At 41.3% G+C, this 24,379-nt stretch overlaps 1 protein-coding gene across 5 annotated transcripts in view; it reads right to left on the reverse strand.

Moving 5' to 3' along the window:
• Positions 1–1,817: 1,817 nt before the first annotated feature.
• Positions 1,818–24,379, reverse strand: part of IGF2BP3 (insulin like growth factor 2 mRNA binding protein 3) — a 107,425-nt gene continuing 84,863 nt past the window's right edge. For all 5 annotated transcript variants that reach the window (XM_015281444.4, XM_025147195.3, XM_025147196.3 and 2 more), the window contains 5 exon segments: positions 14,488–14,607; positions 10,072–10,146; positions 6,562–6,693; positions 5,456–5,569; positions 1,818–4,451 (listed from right to left, as the gene is read on the reverse strand). In XM_015281444.4, the coding sequence (XP_015136930.1) occupies positions 4,350–4,451; positions 5,456–5,569; positions 6,562–6,693; positions 10,072–10,146; positions 14,488–14,607 (543 nt within the window). In that variant the 3' untranslated portion in view covers positions 1,818–4,349.

A 24,379-nucleotide genomic window follows, 5' to 3' on the forward strand; every position in this document is an offset into this window, starting at 1 on the left:
TGTCACGTGATGTCTGGGACTCTTACCATTGGAAATGCATGATGGTAAAGAAAAGTATGAGACAAAAACACTAAGATGCATGGAAAAAAGAAATCACTGTCAAGGCAGATTGTGAAAAGAAGTTAGCTGGAAAATCCACCGATTGCTGTTAATCAGAAATTCCAGCTCAGGAAAACACTTCTTCACCTCTCATTTAATGCAAGCCATCATAATCTATACCACCCTATGTGACTCACTGAGCCTTTGGCCTGACTCGAGTCCTTGGAATTAACAAAGTCTGGCTGGTCACTGCTGTGCAACGCTAAATCCCTTTGGGAAGAACATATGGGAACAGTTCATCTCCATGGATAATGTGAGACCCTCATGTAAAATAAAAATAAGCCCTTATTGTAGTTTGTCCAGCAAGACAGGTGCACTGTTCAGTCTTGTACAGAGGTGCGTGCAGGCTTGGCTCTGTTTGGGATCCCTTGACAATGGGATAGACAACAACATGAAACTTGTCACCACACCACAAAATTTCCTGCCCTGCATTTGAGTAACTCAGACATCAGGCAGTGTGTACATCCATCAATTGAGCTAACAGCTGTTACGGCCCAGCTTACCCAGCTTGAGTGTTCACCCCATTGATTTCTCACATTCATTTTCAAACCCCATGCTCCAGCGCCATGTTGAGACTCTGCTTGTCCTGCACAGCATACATGCTTCATTTGATGGAAACTAACATAAAGAGCGCATGCCTTTGAAATTGCAGCTGAGGAATAAAAGCTTCGGAAGGTTAGAAGCGAATAAAAGCATCATGATTAAGCAAATGATTAAAAAGTCAGAGGTTTAACGATGACCAATGCATCAGCATTACAGAGGGAGGCTTAATTTATGTTGCTCAAAGGGCAGGGATGCCAGGTCTGAGAAATGAGCTCATGGGAAGGGTGAGCTCAAGTTCCCCATAAAATGCAGTACCATACACAGTATTTTCTGCAGACATCATTTCTTCAGTTCTTTCTGCTGGTTGGTCTCAGTAAATGAGCTGTGAAGGCAAGTGGGAAGATGCAAGAGTTTGGAAAAGAAGCCTAGTTTTTCACTCCACTTTAAAAGATAGAGTTGTTATTTGTGAACGCTCTTCCTCATTCCCCAGCACCTCCCTCTTACCTTGGAGCATTCACAATGAAATATCTCATTCCAAATAACATTAAAAGGGATCTAAATCAAGAGAAGAAACCACCTCACTGGGGTTCCAACTGAGGGCACCACCTTCCTGGCAGTGGGTGTGTCTGGGACAGCGGAGGTGGAACGAAGTGAGATCCAAGGTGCTGTATTTGCTCACTAATGAACGATGCAGGCTTCTGGGCCATACTTACTGCCCAGCTGCACCACACACAAAGCATCAAAGTAAAGACTGGGTAAACAGCAGCTGAAAAAAAAAAAGTTTATACTACAGTTCAGATCTCACTTGAAACTTGTTAAAAGCTCCCTTCGCATTTGCATTGGGTCACAACTGTTGTGCACGTGTTCCTTCCAGAGCAAACCAGACTAAGTTATCTGCATGAGACAAACTGTGAACTAAAGATTGTACTACATACCATAGTGGTGTTATATGAAAGGGAAAAGATGAATTGGACAGTCAGTACTTGTACTGGAAAGTGCGAACATTGTAACTTGGCTGCCAGGTGCCCTAGCAGCTACGGAATGCCTGCGGGTAACTGTTCTACCTTACTGGGTTAGTACTACAGAGAGAAAAACAACTCGATCAAAGCACGGTGAATACTTGGAACAGTCAGTCGTTATGCCTCATTAGCTTAAAAAAACAACACACAACTGTATCTGATGATAGGAGTTAAACTCTTTATTCCATTCAGAGGCATCTGGCAAGTGGAGCTGCATTGGGGGGCACATTACAGATGAAAAATGATCCATACTTTGTGGATTTTGAAATCATTTACAGTATTTACTTTCTAGCTATTCCCAAATACTCCAAATTACCAAGTCTCAATTGAAAATAAAACATGATTTCTCATACTAAGTCTAGAAATTTAAGAGATATGACAGTAATTAAATCAGTAGATGTAAATGCAGCGCCTATTTGTAAATAATTTTTATGGAAAATAATGAAGTCAAATCCTTCTCAAATGTTAAGAAAGGAACATCAGACTGACTTAAGCCTCGACAAAAATTAAAATGCTATGACTTTTCATACTTCAGTAATTTTAAATTCATTGTAAGAAAAAAAATTATCCTAAAGGCTAGAATGAAGGTCACTGTCAAAAAAGGAAAAGAAACTCATTTTTCTTTGCTAACACTACAACATAAGTTTGTGGTTTTTAAACCAATTAGTAAAGAAGAGATGCAGGAAAAACACTTCAGACCATTTTCAAAATTATCTAATCTGTACAACAATGATCTTTGGGAAAATTATCTAGTCTATGTAGTAATGCCTCTATTTCAACATGAACCTAAGAGGTAGATAACAAAATGATGAAACAAATGTTTTTGCTCGTTGTGCCCCTCAAATCAGTGCAGCATGGTGATTCTGATCATCTCATGCACAAAAAACATCACAAAAAAAGGTTCAGAGGTAATAGCATGGCTCTGTCGACCACACACATACAGGCGCGCACGCGCACACACACACACACAGCAGTCTTTATGCACCATGTGTTGCCACATTTTTTTTTTTTAAACTGAGGTAGACTGAAGTTTATTGTAGAAACTTGAATGTGTCACTATTACCACAATCAGCATTCAAATTACATTCTGAAATTAAAAAATTTGGTAACTTTCCTGTTATCCCTGCCTTTTGACGTTTTTTTCTCTAATGGTTGGTTGCAGAACGTGCATAAATCCTGCTGCATCTATTATAAGCCAGGCTAGAGAGGTTGTTGGTTTGTTTTTTCTTGTAATAGTTTTCAAAACCTTCAAAGTGGCTTAGTGTGGCCCATAACAGCGGCTGGATATGTAAACTTAGCCTTCGTTATCTTTCAACGTGATCAAACACCGTTTGACCTTCCCCCATCGTGGTAACTGAAAGCAGTATGATATGACCTGCAGACAGCAGAAACCCTCGCGGCCTCCAATACGCTCTAGCAGATCGAGTGTTCTATCAAACTGAAGATGAAGCTTGCTCTTTGAACAAAATGGCAAAGTCCAAATGGGCTGCAAATGGTTAAATGTAGCATTATTAGGTAGTGATGGTCAAAGGCACAAAGGGTTCATGCATTCAATCAAGTAGCACAAAAAAAAAATTCAGCCTCTTGCAGCCTTCTAAATTTTTCCCCCAACCCCAGCCTCTTGCCATCACTTCCTTGTCCTGTTCCCAAAAAAGTACCGTCACAAACTTTTTCATCCCATCTTAAAAGAAAACTAAACGGCATTGCTGCTATCAGAATGTTGGCATCATTCGCTATCTTTTGAACATTCACTGAATTTTTTTTTTTTTTAAACAAATGATGGTGTTGAAGCCCTCAGAAAATCTGAGGCCGTGTTTTTTTTACCCACCTTACTCCCATCAGCCAGCAGCTAGAAGTGCTCTGCTATAGTTTTCCCCGATAAGTCCGTAGTACTCCTGGCTGGTGGCTGATCAAATTTTAATTTTTTTTAAAAAAATAAAATGCTCAAGAACTATTAGCTTTATAAAGTATACAAAATACCAAAAAAAAAAAGCAAAAAAGGAACAATTTCTCATTGAGGTACTAAATGCCTGAGGTAGTTTAGTAAAATGCATATTTATCTTTTTATGCCCTGGCCAACACCATTCAACACTTCCCTTAGGTTATTCATGGCAGTGTTATGTAAAAATGCAACCAAATTCTTTTTAAAAAATGCCACTTGTTTCAACATTGGGACTAACACTTAAACTCTTGTCGATACCCTTGCTCTAACCCTAGCCCACCCACCATCCCACCCTCCTCGTGTGTTTCTTCTTTTACAGCTGGACCTATAAGAGCAATGCCTTTTCTTTTTTTCCTTTTTTCTTTTTTCTTTTTTTTTTTTTTTTGTTTTTGTTTTTGCTTTTAAACCAGTGAACTCAGAAGAGAAAGCTTCATTAAACCAAGTTCTAAAATTGTTGGGGAATAATAAGAACAATAAAAAAGACTAACGAGTTTATGTTAAATTGTGAGAATAGAACAAAAGGGAAGTGAAGGGGTCCTTATTTTAAAGCTGGGTTTCAAAAGTTTGAGAGAGCCTAAAGAATACATTCTCAGAGACAGCGTTCAGCGGTTGCCTGGTCCTCGAACAGGTGATTGGCTTGGTGGATCTTCTGCATATAACTTCAACAGGTGCTCACCACCCGTCTCTCTGTTGCACAGTCTGTCTTTGGTCTGGCATCTGTCTCTGATGGGCCATTTCCTAAACCTTTATTTTCGTCTTGGCTGAGGCTGTCCACTTTGCAATGTTTTTTGCTGTTGCTGCTGCCTTCTTACCTGAGCCAGTATTTCCTGAATTTTTCTCTGAGCAAGCTGAAGGAAATAAAGAAGAGACAACCCATGATGACGGCGTGCAGTGACTGCAGTTCACAACAGACCCTGAAGATGCTAGTGGGATACCAAAAACTTGGACTAACCAGGTTCCTAGAACTGATTACTCATTACCAATTACTCATTATATCATCTTTTTTAGTTATAGTGCACAGTTTTTAAACTTCTCTACTTTTTCCATCTACCCACATGGTCAGGTTTACCACGTGTAACATAGAAAGCACAGGAAGATGACTACCTACAAGACTAACTGAAGTTCCAGGTTAACTTCATTTTATTCCACTAGAGGTACATTCTGTAAGAACAACTGCTTCACTACAGAGTGGACTCTTTAATTGTGTGTGTGTGTGTGTGTGTGAGAGAGAGAGACAGAGAGAGAGAGACAGAGAGAGAGAGACAGAGAGAGAGAGACAGAGAGAGAGAGACAGAGAGAGAGAGACAGAGAGAGAGAGACAGAGAGAGAGAGACAGAGAGAGAGAGACAGAGAGACAGAGATCCCAGGAGGTTATATCTCACAGAATTTAGGAGCCCTCCCATCTCATTTCTGAGCTGTGAATCACCTGCAGCAACATAACAAAGGAATCAATGAGGCAAGGGAAGGAATCTTGTGATCCCTTTCTATATGACATTAAATTAACAGATCAGGAGATACAGGCAAATCGCATTCCTTGCCAGGTACCATGACAAAGCTTATATCCCTCATTAGCATTTCAGTCCAGTTACAACTTGGGTTTTCTTTTGCTTTGAAAGTTGTAACTGCCCGCACCTAAACAGAGCAACATAGACTTGCAAGAAGACTGTTTTACATATGTGTGAATGCAACATTGCTATAAATCTCTCATATTACAGCAAGACAATTAGACAAGCCTGGCAAGCAGTGCTTCCTATAAGCCGAGTGTGTTCTATCCTTTCACTATACATGTAGATGGAGAAGGCAGCCCATGGAAACATCAAGGCAATATAGAACTTCACTGCAGTCCTCCTACCTGGCATGCATAGAAGTGACCAGTTATTTTCACAACCACCTGGTCATTTTCATCAGGTGTCTGGTCACGAGGGACTACAACTTCTGCACTTGTCAAGTTTTGAAGCTCATTTACCTGTAAATAAAGAGCTGTTAGAAAATCTTAGACAAACAAATACTCCACAACACCCAAGCCTCAAAGATGCTGCTGACCTTAGAAACATCCTCTGTCCAAAAAAAGAAACTCACTACAGAAAGTATCTTTGTGCAGCAGCGTACTTTGCAAGATGAGCCTCCTTTCTCTAACATAAATTAGCGCCAAGTTCTCTATGCTTCTAGAAGTGCTTTAAAGTCTAAATACAACACACAGAAGGTGTTAACTACACTACTTATAAAAAGCAGATACACGCCGCAGTGTTTGCAGTTGAGTTTACAAGTCTAAGGCCAGAGAACTCATACAGTGTAAGGAAGAAAAAAATGTCAAAGAACACCCAAGACTGACAGCATTTCTTTGCTAGTACCTCTTATCGCCTGACTCACAGGCATGGGAAAATACAGACATACCAGCATCTTTGCATTAACAAAAGCTGAGCTGAGGAGATGTCATTAGACAAAGCAAATTACTGAGTGGTTGTTGGTCATTGTTTTCTGGTATTGAGTTCTGAAAACACTGTAGTTTTCTACCACTGATTTAGAAATTGTGCTTTCAACCCATTTGGTCCAAAGCCATCACTTGTGTACATATTGGATTCAATTTAAACCAAATGAGATCGGAGGATTATTTCTACTTTCTTCTTCTACAATCTAGCATACGGTACAGTTCAAAGAAGCAGGTCTTAAAGGCTATGTTTTAATTATAAGAAATGTATTTCTAGTATGACCTATGATTAATATGATTAACGTGACTGTGATTAACTGTTTAAGTCAGAATGATGTTTTTAAAAGTTCTGTGAGATGGGTTTGTCTGGAGGTGATAGAAAGTTTAACAAGTATAGATAAGAAAACAGCATCAGCTTCAATGAAACTTCAAAGGATTAGCTATTAGTTAGCTAAGTGTTTAAACCTTATAACATACACTGAATTACAAAACATAACAGAATAACACTAAGTTTTATATCGGCTACTTACTGTTTTGCCTCCTTTACCAATAACTCTACCAGCAGCATAGGATGGCACTTTTATATGAGCCTCAAGTTTCACTTCTTCTTTAGGTCCAAAGAAATTTTCTTCTTTAAGTTTTCCATAGATTCTCCCTTGAGCCTACAAAAACGTCTCCAGTTAACGAATGTGCTTATTGAGATGGAGTTAACTTCAAAAAGCTCCACCGAAAGGAGAATTTTCCATACACAGCTTCTGCAAAGCATTTTCCCAATCAGTGTAATAGCTACTTTTCTGAAGTCTTTGTACCAAACTGGGGAGCACTGCTGTCTAACCTTAAAAACTACACAACAGACCAGTGAATCAAGGAACAATTCAACAGATGATTCTTCTACCTTTTCATGAAAACATTGCTTTTAAAAAAAGCTATTACATCTCTATGGTGGTAGAGAGAAGTAGAGAGAACTGTCTGGATGAAGTTTGTTGTTTTTTAAATTGCACCCAGAAGCACAGATTGCCATTAATTGGCTCAGGAACTCGTTCTTTTAAGTATGCTAAACTTAAAGTCACAGGACAAAGACTTCACTTACAATAAGCAGCTTAGTTTTTACACTCAACTACAACATATTGTTTAAAAAAAAAAATAAATCAGAGCATGCTCAATTTTCTGAAGTAGAAAATTAAATCTGTCTGGATCTAAATGGCACCATGGGAACAGTATCACTCCAGTTAGCACACAGTTGCCTTTTCTGGGGCATATGCAAGTGCCAGGTAGCGAGAAGAAAGTCCGCTGAGACTGAGCTGCTGAATCTCACTGATGTTAAAAGATGTTTCCTCATCCCCTGCCATTTATCAGTGAATTCTTGAAAAGTAGTAACTAGATTTTCTCCTCTGCCTATCCTATGGGCATCAGAAGATGAATTCTATTGAGATACTGAAGAGAGATGCTCTGTGAAGAAACCTCTGGCCAGAAAGCCTTTCCAGTTCAGATCCTTTCTCTCTTCCTTTAAATCACACCCACCAGCCCTATCACTACGTGCAGCCACCCTACAGTCTACCACCACAGTGGAATTCTAGACAATTCAGTGATCAGATAATTATGTTAAATAGTGGCAAGTTATCTCAATTTTTTGCTCCTCAAGGTTTGTCAGGTTCACACTACTGTAGAATGGGTAGGACAAAAGACACTGTGACATTGGAGCTGAAAGTACAGTGTTTTTTGTAGGTCAGATTCCACATGAACAGTTTGAAAACAATCTGCAGTGCATTGCTTTGGCCTAGGTGGGACATCCTGTCATAGAGGACATGTAGTTAGCATTCCAGTGAGGCAAAGTCTATACCAAAAAAGCCATTAAAACACCACAAAAATGCAGCAAGAGACTGCATTCTGGCACCGTCCAACAATCTGCAAACCAGAGATTCCTGCTGCAGGAAAACTCTCCAAGTGTGTTGGTCAAGAGCAGCTAAGGTACTGCCTCTCCAAGTCTTGAGTTAGAGATTTTGAAATCATTTCCAAACCTGTTGCATGACAAACAGTGGTACGGCCCATTTTATTTCAACAGTTTTTCAAATGGATAACGCCTTGACAACCTGCACAGACTGTTGGATGGTGTCCCAGACTGGAGGCAACATGATCCCCTCTGAGTAGTGGCATCATAGGTATGCCTAAACTCAGGTGCACTGCAGCACAGACTGTGAACAGTGGCATATTCCCATCCTTCTTCCAGCTCCCCTGCCTTGCAAACTGCAACATCCTCAGGCTACCACAGCTGAGGAAGAAAGGGTGCAGCCACTGCAGCTACCACTGACATGAATCACAGGGAGCAGAACACAATGTAATAGGGTAAGGGTGCCAAATTCATAGGGCTCTGCGCTGACAAGGCCTCTCCAAGAGCTGGTTACTCATCCAAGCAGCAACCATTCCCTCATCAAACTGCTGTGCATCCAGATAACATTCCTGTTGTGCAGCAAGCAAGAGTGTGCTCAGAGATGGAAAAGACACCTACACAGAGCTAAAGGACAGAACTACTGAGGCTTGGGTTTGATTTGTCTTGCTTCAGGATCACAGTGGTAATAAAGAACTGAACTCTGCCTCTGCCCCTCCCTAGCAAGAGGATGTTGCTCAAAGATAGTAACAGGCTGTGGGGGTTGAAGCTGATGGAAGACCTGAGGGACTCTCCTCTCCTTCTCAAGGCCAGCATTCTCAGGAGCACTGGCTAATAAATCAATCCCTCTTAGCAAGCAGAAGCTTAAGCGTAGAGAAGTAACTGATTGATGGGGTTTTGGCCAAAGCAGCGGGTGCTGGAAGGGGAGACTTTCCTCCTTGCATGGCCTGGGTTGGGGAGCAGAGCTTGCAGCAGAACTCTGTGGGACTCCAAGTCTACCTGAGGGGGAAAGCTTTAGGACAAGGCTTTGCCTACATGAAAACCAGGATAAAGGGCACCTAATCTTCATGGGCCTGTTATTGCTTGAGAGTAAATTCACTGATATCTAATAGAAAGAGAAGGTAGCCAGAAGTCCAACTCATGCTGATCTTAGGTCATGAGTGCACCCTAGATGTGGATTGTGACATGTGAGTAAGCCTCTACAAGCACAAAAAACACCTCAAGGAGGCAGAGCTTCTAAGCTGCGCTTTACATTTGATAGCTTTTCATATCTATATGGTAAGAACAAACTGAACAATAATCCCAAATGCACCCAGATCACTATTACCACTGTGAAATACCTGTCCTGATATTTCTCCAAAACTCCTGAAGGCATTAATGAAACCAATTCTAGATATGCCTGAAGTTTGTGCTCCTCCTTACTGCAAGATGCCCTGAGGCAATAATGCAAAGACAAAAAAAAAAACCAAAAAACCAACCAAGAATAAGCAAGAGAGCAATGCCAGGACATGATCTATCAAGTGGCTTCCTACCTGCTCAGGGCCTCACCTGTGATGAAACAGAGCTGCTGTACTGAGCCATCTGCACTCTTAACACAGTCACCTCCTTTTGGGGGCAATTAAACTTAGCCCTCAGCACTCAAGGCAGAAGGCCACTCCATAACTCAATTTGAACACAAATGGGATAATCACACCGGAGTATCTCCATGCAATTATAGTGTAAATACAGTTAGAAACCTCATCCTTATCTGCAGAGCCACCCAAAAAGCATTTTCCAGACAGCATGCTGTTCAGAAACCCATCCTGTCAGCTTTGTTATTTCCATTAAATACGCTGCACTGTTGCATGTATTAAGACGAGCTAGAAAGACTGAACTGCTGTGACCACAGGTAACAGGGAAAGATAGGAATGCAGTATGGTCATATTTTCCATGTTAGACTTGATTTTATCTTACATGAAGTTGCTACTAGTGTTCAGATAACCAGAACATTGCCTCTGATGGTACTGTATTACTCGTGTATCCATGTGACATAATTTTCAGTAAATGAGAAGCAAAAGATCTATTATTTGCTAGACTTCTGAGTGAAATAGTAGTTAGAACCAAAGTATTGGCCCTTGCAGCCTAAAGGCCTACAGATCAACAAGTTTTGGTGTACCTTAAACTGAGCTTCTGGAGGTCCAGTGATGATAACCATTCTCAGCTTGGCATCTGGTCCTTCAGCAGGGGCAATCTGGAATGCATAAACATAGCTGTTGGTAGCTATCTTTTGAAGGCATCATTTAAAGCCACCTCCCCATTTCAGTCTCACATTCTGTTCAGGAGTGAAAAATCATTACTGCAGTAGCATTACACTTCAGTCATGACAGCTTGTTCTCTTTAAAGTACATTAATTACCTGTAAGAGAACGTGGAGAAATTGGCTAAACCATAAGCAAGTTTACTTCTGAAAATTAAAGGTATATCTATGCAGCTGCACATGGCAAAATCCTACAAGCAAATTTCACATGGCTATGAGTGATGCAAGACATGTAGCCTTCAAAAGGAGAAGTATGGTTAAGAGGCTGAAATTCCTATCCTTGCCAGCTAACTTAAACAGCCTTTCTGACAAGTTTTGCCCATTAGCAAGAGCTTGCCATTGTCCCCCTTAGAGCAGATGATCTCTTCACGGTTGCAACTAGTCAGGTCCAAAACATTCCTCTATACTGGACAAAGTTCTCAGTTTCCAAGGGCTTTGTATCTGCACACACGTGTGTGACCCAAATAAAAATTAATCTCCACCAGAGATGAGACAGAGACTCCGTAGGGTCTTCAGAAGTTCATGTCACCACAAAAGTAAGATTTCTGTGGGTGCTCTTCTCAGACTCCAATGGTATTAATAATTCAAACTAGCCTCTGACACTCCGGATGAATCTTTTGTTTATCACAACTGACATTTCCATTGTTGCATCTAGTATTACATAGCTGCTGTTGAATGGGCAATATTTTAAACATTACAGGATTTCTTCTTAGCTGTTGGCAGAGGGATGTTATTCATATTTAACAGCTGTAGTTTATTTCAGACAAATTACCAGCCACCACGCATCATTTTCGCTAAAGAATTTTGCTAACCAAAGTTTATATAATTATTCATATTGTACCCTAAGATGGAGAATACATTACACGCTAGTTATCTGGTTTGTGTAGTTAGTTCACATACCATTTCTGCATTCCAAGTGGCTCTATCTAAAAATACACATTCACTTTACAGAGGTACACTTACTAAAATGCCAACATACAGCATTGTGGGTAAGGGCGAGCACAGACTAAATCCATTCATTCCTTGGAACACAGGACTTTTAGAGGGGCAAATCCTTAAGGCACGTTAGGTGCCAGCTGACTGAACAGAGCTCAGCCTGCTGATTTCCATTCAGGCAAAATGGACATTGTAGTTTTTTGCCTTTCAATCACCTCATATTTTCTTGTAGCAGAAAATATGTGGTAGCAGCAGTGAACACCTGCTCCTTTATTGAAATTTTAAGAAAAGTGATTTCCAGCAAGTCTTCCATTACATCTTTGCATGTTACACATATTTAAGTGTTCTGGGACATGTCTTGCTTTGCTTTCATCTTAGAATGTCCCGATCCCAAGAGGTGGAGTAACACTCTATGAAAGAAGCATGACCGTAACATTTCAGTGTCTGGAGGTACAATCTAAGAGGCTGCAGCGTTCATTTTGTGTGTCCGCTGTTGGAAGGAGAGTTTGTGTGTGTAAAAATTGTACCCAAGTGGTGAGTATTTAATTTCTGAGAGAAATAGCTTTACATTTCCTAACTGGGAAAAAAGCAGTCTTCCACATACTGAGTTATGACCAGACAGTCACTTTCATACACCCAAAATCTGTAGCACTCATCCCAGCTCCTTCAAAGGTAGCAAGGAGGACTGTAGAAAGCATTTCTAAGCAAGGAGATGCCAGTGTTCTCCAACAGGTCCCAGCATTCCAGAGCAAAATGGGCAGCCGACAGTCCAGAAACCTCTGCCTGGCTCCTTGGCTGCCTACAGAAGTTCCACGTCAAGCCTGTATCACAAGGCAGCAGCCTCCGACACAGGAACAGAACCTGAACTTGCCAAGAGCTGCCTGTGGCTCCAAAGCCATGGGCTGGCACCACAGCCTTGTGAAGAGCCCCTCTGCACCTGCAGTTTAATTAGTCTTGTTCTACAGCTAGCTAGTTTCATTAGATCTACAAAGTTCAACATGAGCACAAAGACAGCACAACAATGTGGATGTAAAATGCTTTCATATGCAACTATCTACAGTACAACTCAAAATAAGCCCAGAGCATCATGTGCAAAGGCTTGCTTCCTCCATAAACTGTGGTTACCAGTTTGGAAAGTTGACAGTTACTTCAGCACTCAACAGTTACTCTGTTACTAAAGTCACTCCCTCAAACTCAGCTAAAAGCACAGGTTCCTCCATGATTATGACTTACTGCTTTGCTCAAAAGTTATGATAAAGGACAGGTGGTCAACACAAAGGAAGTTTTGAATAGGTTTGATTACCGGCTGTCACATGTAACACTTTTCTCTAAGAAGCAATAGTGCAGTTCCATATTGTTTGGCCAGATCACTGTTAAAACCGTGCTTTTAATCTAATTGATAATCTTACGTGGAGCACCCAACTTATCACAGTTAAGGTTGGAAAAGACTTCTAAGATCATCCAGTACAACTATTGGCCCATCCCAACCATGCCCACTAACCACGTCCTTCAGTGCCACGTCTACACAGTTCTCCAGCACCTCCAGGGATGGTGACTCCACTACCCCCTGGGCAGCCTTTCCAGTGCCTCACCACTCTTTCTGAGAAGCTATTTTCTTTAATATCCAAGCTGAACCTTCTCTGGCATAACTTGAGGCCATTAACCCTTATCCTATCACTGTTATCTGGGAGAAAGGCCGACCCCCACCTCGTTGCAACCTCTTTTCAGAAGTTGAAGAGAGTGATAAGGTCTTCCTTGAGCCTCTTCTTCTCCAGACTGAACAATCCCAGCTCCCTCAGCCATTCCTCATAAGACTTGTGCTCCAGACCCTCTCCAGCTTTGCTGCCCTTCTTTGGGTGTTATCCAGGTCCTCAAATATATTAAAAGCAAAACTTCCAAATTCAGTAAGCATATCCTGCACTCACTGAATTCCCTCAAGATTTAATCCCACTTCCACAAAAATCTTCCTCACTTAATTTTTTTTTAATGAAAGAACAAAAGACCAGCAGTTTTATAAACTTTTAACTGAATTTCAATTAATATAGATATGTTGGGTAGAGAGGTGCCAGCCAGCAGAAGCAGCCTGAGGCTACTGTTAGCCAGATGCATGAAAAATGCAGGGAACTCCCTTTCCACTGAACTGCCTTCCAACGACCAGCTAATGGACTCGTTTGGACTGGTTCTGGGAAGTCCAGGCTATTTCACATTTCTCTCCACCTAGCAGTACCTTCCACATATCACTTCTTCAATAGATAGGAACAGTGTTGTGGTACATTGTATCCCCTGCAAGACAGATTTGATGAAAAATACCTTGCACTTCCTTCTATTCCATCAATGCATTGAAAATCTGACTATTAATCTGTACTAATGAAAACTGTCTAGGTAGCATAAGAGGTATTTAATAGTGGCTTAATAACACATAGAAACAGGTAGCACACCAGTTGGCTGAATGGCTAGTAAATTGGTAGGCATTCAGCAGACTACACACTGAGCCCAGCCCTGAGGGTTCCCCAGTTCCTGCACACCCAAGAAAACACCTTCCAGGAGAAGCCAAAACGTCAAACGGCAGCAGATGACATTACAAACTGCATGTGGAACACTACATAATTCAGGCCAAGGCTTCATCTTTGCAGCACAGAATAGCAGAACTGACTATTTATGAGAAAAAAGCTCCAACATCTAGAAAAGATAGTTACAAAGCCAAAACAGCAGGCCTCCCTACGCAGAGGAGTCAAATATTCAGCAACTAGCTGAAGTTGAGTTATGCTTCCGTGAGGTCAACCTCTGCCAATGCACTGGGGCAGCAAAGATGCAAACAGACCAGCAACACAGCAGGGCACCACTGTGCGGACAGCAGGCTGACCCAGGAGCTCAGGCTACATCAGGCTGAAACACAAGAGCTTCAGTATAGAGCCACCAGAGTCTGACAGCACCACCTGGTCCTCCCGAAGCAAAGCAAGAGCAGTCACAGCAGCAGCGGGCTTCACCTGTGCTCTTGGTTTCAGAAAAGGAATTTATCTCACCAAATTTCACTTTACCGTAAGCGAGGAGAAAGCCTTTAAGCACCGCATCATTAAGACTTAAGTCTGTTTCTAAGAAATTGAGACCACCAAAGTAGCTTTCTTTGCAGCTTCTATTTCACACCTCAGGAGACGTTTGAAAACATGCTTCTAATTATCTTGTCTCGAGGAAGATTAAAAGATGATTTATAAACAAATGTACCATTTATCACATCACATTCTAAGCACGGAGTGGGGGAGGACACGCACGAAAACACAGCTTGTGCAAACTTGCTGGAAGTGTCATGGAGAAGAGACAAAGTTAGTCAGTGTAATAATACCTTAATAGATGCGCCTGCAAAGCGAGAAAGTTGTTTGATGTGCTGTCCCTGCTTGCCAATAATAGCTCCAACTGCCAAGGCTGGGATGAACAGATGAACAGTCTCAGACTCGGGCTGTTGCTGTGGGGAAGAAGGAAATATGCAATGAGTGTTTTTGAACATTATGAATCAGACTGACAGGAGAACTGGTATGAAACAAGCATGCATGGAAACGAGGGGGAAATCTTCAGTGCCCTCTGAAGTCTGGCTTTCTTTCTGGAAATCATGGAATTCACGGAACATGAAAGAACGGCTTGAGCCAAAAGAGGATTCTTTTATCTTTTACAAAATAGCTGCAATTCTAATGCTTTGGAGTTCTGAAAACCACCGAGCTGTTGCTTCTTCCTGAGGCATTTGTCCTTACCTGTGGCTGCCTTGGTGCTTTTCCACACGCAGACTCGACAAGAGAAGGCTGCTGCGGGTGAGCAGGCTGCAGCGGTGCAGCCAAACGCTTTCTAGTTTTCCTAGTGATTTTGGTTAGATTGTGCTGAGGGCTGCACAAAAAGCCTCAGTGTTGCATCTACGCTACAATTTCCTTTGTGTGGGAGTGCTCTGGAATGATAGCCAGCGTGAAAACTGCCAGTGGTTCATCCTGTGTAACATTATGCAACAGCCGGGGTGCTGGCTGCAGGCCTGAAGCCGGCTGTGAATCCAACAAGATGAGGCGTTCCCCACGGCTGCAGGGCCAGGCGCTGTGCCTGCAGGACCCCAGCACACCACAACAGTCGCTGCTCTCAGCCACCATACAGTGCAGCACTTGTGCTTTTCTGTATGGACTGCACAGAAGTGAGCCAACCGTACGGCTCTACGTGCTGCACCAAACCATCATTGCTTTACCAGCCATAAGAGCTGCTTCTGGAGAGCTCCTCTCAGGCTGGTGCAGCAGAGCCGAGTGCCCACTACACTGGGTGCCATTAATCCAGTCACTCAGGCTGGGATTACTTCTCAAAAGCACTTCACTGTAAGACCTTTTATGAGGTAAGAAGCACTTACAACCTCCATTCACAACATTTCCTCCTCAGTGCAGCCCTTTTACACTCTTTCAGAATTTGCTCCTTTTGTTCTCAGCAACAGAGAACTGAAACTCCCTTTCCCTGCAGACGACGCATTAGCATCACTGGGTGCCGTCACACAGAGCACAACGGACCAACAACGGACCAACCGTGCTCCCATAGCTCTGCAGCTCCTGGTAGGGGTGCAGGCCTACATGCAAGAGCACCAAAGCAGCTTTTCCTGTGATACTTTAAGAAAAAGACACGCTGTATGCAACACAGAGCAAAAAGCAGCTGCAATCCTAAAAATAAACCAAAGAAGTAAGCCATCTCAACTTATTTTTAAGTATCCCAGTCCTTCTTTCAAGGGGAAGCGCTGCTCCAGTGCACTGACTGTAAACAAATCCGAACAAAATGCTTGTTTCCAAGTTCTACCACTTCATTTTGGTAAACACGAGTCAACTGTAACCTCAGGGGAGAAAAATCCAGGCACAGCTCCATACACCAGGTGAAGAAGCCCCAAAATAGGATATTTAGACCAGAAACACATTCTGCCAGTCGCTCTAGGTGATTGCAACCGTTACACAACTGACCCCACGTTTCACACGTACAAGGACCTGCAGGCAGCTTGCACTGCTTTAAGGCCACGTTTTCCCAGCTCCAGCCCCCTGGACCCACCGCCCCATGGGCCAGTAGGGCTGCAGCAGCTGGTTTATGACAGCAGCCAAGGATCCTTGACCTGGATAATCACAGAGCCACACAGTAGCAGCCCCAGAACAAGGGAGGAAGCAAGTGCAATTAGGTCAAGGCATGGAAAAAGGTAGAGACAGCCCTTTTAACCTGCTTCGATATTGGTTTGAAACAATCTTGAAAACTATACCCTGAAACTTCATATCTGTATGAAAGATACCAGTCACTACAGCATATATGTTAAACCGCTTTCCAGGAGATTACTCATTTTGTCCTCTTATTATTACAAACATCCTGTGAGCATACTCACAGTAAGTCCCTTTTATGTGTTCATTGTGAATCCAGCAAGATTGCCAGTAATTCGGAAATGCCACTGTAGATGCTTGGTTGATGTGGTTGCTTTGGAAAACTGTTCCTAAGTGGATACAAATTAGTGAGACATTTGCTTCCCCAGATGTGTTGCAAGACACCCAGTAGCTGCACTGGGTACAGAGACTCTTTCCAACCAATACGCAGAAAACCTTGCTGCTCATTGCAGTGACTGCTGCCTTCAACCACCTACACATCAGCTCCTGCAGAAGTCCACCACCAAACTTTTCTCCCCACATACACCTCCAGCCACCATCTTCTAGATAGACTTGAACTAATTCATACAACCCTGCCTACAGTAACTTGACTGGGCATCAAGAATCTGCCTCAGTCCGGCTCCACACACATTTCTCTACCATACAAAAAGGTGGTACAAACCTTCTCTCTGTTGCCCATCTGCCTGCAGCAGTTTTCCCCTCTTCTTCCCAAAGCTTGAGTTCGAGCAACTCTCTTGGCTAGATTCAATTCACCACTGAAATTCCTTTCTGCTGCCTCACCCTTACATGTGAAACATGGGCAAAGGCAGGCAGAAGACCTGCATGTTCTGTTCTAACTCTACAGCAGCTCACTATAGCTCTTGTCTCCTGTCCATCCTTACCATTTTGACTTATTGACATTTGTTTACTCCGAGTGACCTTCCTTAATATTAAAATTCCATTTTGATGTAACGCAATGTATTTTTATTAGAGAACAGAAGATAAATTGTCCTTACTGAATTGATTACACCTCGTCATTTTCCACATTCTTTTTTTTGCAGAACACATATGTATAACCAAATTCATCTCCGGTACAACAATGTAGGAATTTGGGAAATTATGTCCACTGCTCCACCCCCACTGATTTTTAACCAGTCAAAAGAGATGGTTTGATATTTCTCAAAGCACAAGCATCAAAAACAGCAGCTCTTTCTTTTTCTTCTGGCAGAAATCAAGTATAGCAAAAACTTCCAAAGAGAATATCATAACACTAAGTTCTATTTATTATCTGTCCACCTCCTTGCCCACAATGTTTTAAAAATCCTTTTATATGTACTGGAAGACCATCCTCCAAAATAAACACATCAAAATGTAATGCAATGACTATACCACCCATCAATCTCGCAAATGCTTTGGGGGATCTTAGGAGGGAAGAAAATAAACTATAATTTAATCTGCTCCATGCCACACCACATCAGACATTTAGCTTTCCAGGAACTTCCAGCATGAGTTATATCTGAAATACATTCGTAGATCTTAAACATATGTTAGAAGCACTAAATTTAGGGAGCTCAATTCCCATCATGTGGAATCTAAGCTTCAACATTCACTCTCATAATAAGGCCAAAGGAATCTTACTTAAAAGTAGTTAGAATTTAAGAAATAGATAAATATATGTATATAGAGAGAGGAGAATAATGTCCACTTGGACTCGAGAGAGCATCCCACACTTCATTTTTACTTATAATTGTTTCCCTGAAATAGAAGTGCTGTTAGAGAGATGATTTCAAGGCTGTTGGGGCAGGGGGGAAAAGATGCCTTTTCAGGTCATGCTTGTTGTGCTTTAACGACAGAGGCAGCACTGTTAAGACGGGTTCACTAATATTTACAGCAAAATTACAACTTCCCCTTACAGTTTCATAGGCCCCTTAGAGAAAGATGAAGCAGTTTTAGATTTAAAAGTGCATTGTTCTTCTCAAAGATAGTTAACTGGCAATAGGTTGTCTTCATTACATTTAATTTTAAGAGCATCAGCTGTACAACTATAAATGGTAACATTTAAAAAGCATGCATTATTGAAGTAGTAAAGTTTATTAATTGTGGAATCAGTAGTAGCAAGTTGTCAGCTTTTTTGTTTGTTTGTTTTTTACAACAGGAAGGTCTTCTTCACATGGAGACCTCTTTGTACCCGGTTCACTGTATTTTCCCCCCACATAACAAAACAGCTTGTCTAAGGCCAGTCCTGGGAACTGAGTGCAGGAGAAAACTTTTTACACAGAAAAATGGAAAAACAACTGTTAAAATATTAACCCAAGCTCTCCAAGACTTATGGTTCACACATCCACCTTAGCTTCCAAAGTAACTGTCTCAGAGACCTGTGATGCACAGGTGACCTCCTCTGCCCTAGCATTCTTTGTTGGATGGGTGCAGGGCTTCCTAACCTTAATCAGGTCCAAATATCACCAAATAAGCTGAGAAGAGAGAAGGAAAAAGGGGGGTAGGAGATGGGGAAATGGACACGACGTGGACTTTGATCACTAATGCTACATGATTAGATATCAACTGTTGGTCAAATAGCTTGTGTTGGGTTTGACCTGTAGGCTTCCTGCCTGCATATATCTGAAAAATACAAAGCTGGGGAAAGAGTTTTTTCTCAGATAGGTGGGGCATACAGACAACACTGGGATGTTCACTCAGAGAGCGTGGTTTCTTAGAATAAAAACAAGAACACCTGCAGAAACTGAGATGTCTTAGTTCTACAAAACAGCTTTTTGAAGAGCATGATGACCAGAAACAATTCAGTTCATACTCAGGTGATACTGCTTGCTTTGTTTCTACAAAAACCAGTACACTTTAAAAGACAAAACAGATTTGATAAGTATTTTGTTTCTATCCAGCACAATTAACTAATGAAAACAATTTTAAATGCCATTTTTGTTTATTAACTGGATTCCAATTGCCATCAAAACATAGCCTGATGGAAATCAGAACTTAAAATTTAATCAAGCAAATAAGAAAAGCACCATTCCTTTAAGAAAAAGTCACACACAAAAAAAACCCAGAAAATAGACAAAACATCAACTACATTAAACAGTGAACTAGGAATTCATTTAAATAAGTCTACGCGTTCACTATGTAAGTGAAGAGTAGTTGTAGTGTTACAGACCTTTAGAATGGTAACAAAATTCAGATATAAAATGAGATGTTTATTTAAATTGTATTTCTTGCTTGCTCATTTAAATTACGATTGAAAACGGTGATCTACCACACAGATGTGAATCAATCCACACCTCTGGATAAAGCTAAGCAACCACTTCTGCACTCCAGTAAGCAACAATTTTACAGCGGCCTAGCTCTTTCCCTTAGCAGCTTGGAAGCACCTCTTTCCATACCTCCTGCAAGTTCATGAACACCAGCCTTCTACCACCTGTTCCTAGTATAACAGCCATACCCACTTAAAAAAAAAACAACCCAAAACCTCACACCTCTTTCCAAGATCTAACTTCACCTATTCCTAAACCCTGTAACCCACTGCTACTTCCCCATTACTCTGGCTGGCCCAAAGCCCATGCACTCCAGCTATCTTCAGGATGGATCCCTTCACTCCAGCCAGACTCTACAAGAGATCTTCCCAGGAGAATCACTTCTCTGCTGTCATCTCTACCATGTTATAGCTCGCTCTGAGCAATCCAACTCAACACAAAACAGTCGTTTGTTTCCAGAACCTCTGCTGGGATGAGGTTATTCCCTTCATGGGATATTACCTATGTCCTCCACTGTGAGGTTTATCACTCCACACCGCAGCTAGAAGCTGAAGAATCCCAGCTGTGCAAATCAGCAGATTCACCGTTCTTCCTTTACCTTCTGGAGTTACTTGCAAACATAGAAAGTTTTGTAGAGCCTCACGGGCTGCCCAAAGACAAGCTTATTGGAACACTTCTGCCAAGGGTGGGTGTATCAGTCCTTCAAACCACACACAAAAAAAAAGAAAAGCATTTCCCTTACTTGATAGAATGTCAGAAGAAAAAGCATTTATCTTCCTGCACTCATGTAACAGTCAAGGGATAGCCAAACAAGAGTGCAAACTCAAAAACAACAAAAAATTCTTCAGATGGATAGTGGCAGGAAGAAGCAGGTTTCAGACCACCACAATTGCAAGACTAAGCACTGTACGTGGGGGAATTGGTCTTGGTTTTTTGTCATTGTCAGTTTTTATTTTTAAATTGAGTTCCCCCCCCTATTCTTCCTCATGATGACATCCCTGCACACACTCTTGCTTTCTGCTTTCCCGCTGCTATGTTAGGCCACTCCCTCAGTCAGTATGCATATCTCCCTGCATATTGCAGGGCTAGTAAGGGAAATGGCTTTTATATATGTCCCTCATGTTAACTTGGGCATTAATCTTAGTCTTTTTCTACAAGCCTGCCAACAGTTTGAATTTTTTCCCAGTCATGTTTCTCAGCCTCTCCACAGACTCCTTGCTCCATCAAATGTGTGTGGTTGGTAAAGTCATTGTAACATTTGGGATAAGGCTGTAAATCTTTAAAATATTTTACCCACTGAAGTAAATAGGATTTTGTGCCAGACATCAGTGGGAGCAGAATCAAATCATAGCTGTGTTCTAAGTCTGTTATAAATCTCCAGTATATGTTTTTATTTACTGTAAATGTGCTGCAAATGAATTACCTTAGGATGAGGCATTTATTTTATGTCAAAGTAATGTTATTAATTTCTAGTCAGCACCAGTTTTTAGCTGTAAGGGAAATAATTAGGAACTATTTTAAGGCTGAACAAAACAGTCTCAGCCAATGTTTGTCTACCATCTAGCATAGTGGGTTATTGCTTTTGTTGGTCTTCGTTGTAGTTTGTTTTAAAAAAAACATATCCACTTTGTAAAGTAAAAGAAAACAACAACCACTTGTAGCTGACTGCCTTAAGTTCTGTTTTCATTTGCCATCCTCCCCATCCCAACTGCCACGATCACCATCACCAAGGCAAAGCAGTTTTACCAATGACTTCTTTGGTTTTCAGAATGCCCTATGCGTTGCCATTTTAACGTGCCATTCTAAATAACCTCCCTACCAGATCCAAAGCCAAAGTTTAAACCATGTTTTTGCAACACATGAGAAATTAATCTGGCCTACAGCTACACTAAACATTCCTATTAATAAAAATTTGTAGAAAGGGGAAACTGCCATAAAGCTAAGTATCCTTGAAGACATTCCAGTAAGAACCAATGTATTAATATAAAATTAGCTTTTGACTCTGATGACAGAAATCCTACTGTATTCGTTTTCCAATGCCAACACTAAGACTTTAAGCCTTCATTAGAAACAAAAGGCCCGTTAAGAAAAGTTTAAAGTCTAACCCGATCCAAAACTTCACAGCGTCCCTGCAAATACCTTCTGGGTTGCCATCTCATACATCAGCTTAAAGTGGTGCTACAAGTGTGGTTAAAAAACTGGAGCCCAAGCTCTCACACTCTCCAAGGTTTTTGTTTGTTTAAGAACACATTTGAACTTGTCCTGTGATTCTATGGACTTCTGCCATATTCTCTACTTGAAGAGCTCTTAGTTGAAAACCTAAGCAACAACCCCTTTCTGCATTTCCAGTTTGGGGACTACCAAAATTCAACATCTAAAACTTAGGCCTCTCTCATTATTGTGCAATAACGAGTACCCTAAGTGAAATGATGTTAGTAGCCTCTTAGTACTACTACTTAGTACTTTTTGGCTCTGAAGTTTAATGCTTTTCATCACAATTATCTTCTACCTGGCAAGCCAAGGGGGATATCCTCATACTACTAGAGGTCACTAATACGATTGCACCCATCAGAAGTCTTTCCAACACTAAAACCTAACCAAAAATGAGGAGGATAGAGATCACAGAAGCAGAGAGGGAACATTTTCTGGCAGGCTGGTTATAAGGCATTTCACAAGCAGGAACAGGTCTGACATTTCTGAACATGGCATGAAATCTGTTTTTGCAAAATATGATTGCCCATTAAGACAAAAAGTTAATCTGCCTCCTTTTATTCTGAATAGTTAACCAAAAGCAGAAACCAACACAGGGAACAGATAGTGAAAATATGTAAATGAAAACTTTGCTGGTCATTCACAAGCAGCAAGCATAGGTACTGGTGTTAACAGCACTGCATGACCACCAAAACTAAAGTGAAGATTATGCATAAAAACCCTTGCACTGCAAAAAAAATTGGCCATGACACACAAGTCACATGGATACTTGAAAGATTAAGGTACCCATAATTTCCAGTCTATGACACTGCTCTCAGAATCCTTAGATGCTGCAGGAAAACAGGTTGTGAAAACACAGGAAGGTCACTTATTTTTTCACTATGTTAAGAAAACAAATGGGAGATGGAGCCAGCCACTAGAATGAAATCTTAACCTACTTTTGTTTCTGGCCTGAAGGTACTCAGCATACTGTAGTAACAAACTGTTGTTTGGTTCCTTCAGGAATTAAATTTCTCATTTAGCTCAACATCCGGAAGATGCTGAGCCTGTTAATTAGAGTTTGCGAGTCTGATGTTCAAGGAAGTGTCAATGAAATCTTCCCACCACAAGAACATAGGAGCAGGGGGCCAGCAAAAATTCTTCTTGCCTCAGGGAACTACAAGGAACTATACAAGAATTCAAAACTGCAGTGAAGTGCCATTTCTATTTTTTGAAGTGTGCATTACTGTCCAGTGATACTGTTTGCATTACGACAACCTCAGAACTGTACAAAGAGCTATTAGGACTAGTTGGAAGCTTCAACACCTCAGAAAACATGCTAGCTGTCAACTTGCCAGATCTTTGTACATCGCATGGTGCCGGATGCATTTTTACTCCCCACCGCTCTCCTCAATGTAGGTCAGTCCATCTCCAGAGGCAGTATGGTTTCTAATTACTCCTGACATAGGCCCCTGCCAACACAGCACAGCAGAAATGGGAGACTTCAAGACAGTGGGAGGACCAAATCTTTCCACCATGGGGCAGAACAAGCCTATAGTTTTATGCAACCTAGAGCAAACTTCTTTTAGGTGTCAAATATGCTTTGTTAATAAGGATACGAAACTAAGCAAGGAAGGTTTATGCAAGGCACTGACGTTGCAATCTTAAAAAGAATTCTAATGGGCTGATGGCCGTTGGAGAAAGCACTGTTGTCCTATAATGTCCTCCTTAAGACTGTGTGTGCTGCAAATGTATGGCTTTCATTTCACTGATAATAAACCATTTTGTGAAAACGCTGCCAAATCCTCCTTCATCCCCCTAAAACCACATCCTCTTTTGGCTGCAGGACAGCTCCTTACAAAATTATCCACTGCTTAACAAACTAGCCAAATTATGGCAAAGCCACTTAGAATACACAGATTACAGATGTACATACATTGCTACTCCTTTTGTAGTTGAGACATAACAGTTGCACAAGCTAATCCTATCAAACCCAGACATCCAAAGGAGCCCAACTCCACCAAGAAAGAGTCAAAGTACCTGGAAACATAGGACAGATTTTCCTCTTCTTTGTCTCTTTCATATATGCCCAGGGCATCAAATGAAGGCCCTCAATGAAGCAATTTTTCATTTTAAATTACTTTTCTTTCCTGCCAAAAGCACAATACAGTTATTTCTTCTCTTACATCTATGAGACACAGAAGATCTCTTCTTATCATTTCTGAAAATTACTGGAGAATAAAGAAGGAAACTGTCTTGAACACAACATCTTCTAAGGAGAAAGTTTTCCATTGGAATGTTCCTCACCTGCAACAAAAAGCCTTAAAAGACAGTGAAAAGGGAAAGCAACCTGTCAAGCCTAGCTATGCAGGATGATTCTTCATTAGAGATGTGATTTGATTTCTAGTTCTTATTTATTGTAGGAAACAACCTGTCTCGTTTCCCCTCACCCCTCAAAGTCTCTACATGTATCACTGTAACCTGAAAATTAACTGTGAGGCTAACAAATAGCTAGAAAAAGTACATTTTGAAGGTGGAACTCCAAGAACCTACAGTCACTGTGCAAGACTGATACAGAAAGCAATCTAATGCAAGTAGAGGAAGAGCTCTTCACCTAGCTAACTTCCACAAAAGCAGAAGTTCAGCCGTTTCT

This window comes from Gallus gallus, chromosome 2 (assembly GCF_016699485.2).
Source record: "Gallus gallus isolate bGalGal1 chromosome 2, bGalGal1.mat.broiler.GRCg7b, whole genome shotgun sequence".
In the NCBI taxonomy this organism is placed as follows: Eukaryota; Metazoa; Chordata; class Aves; order Galliformes; family Phasianidae; genus Gallus; species Gallus gallus.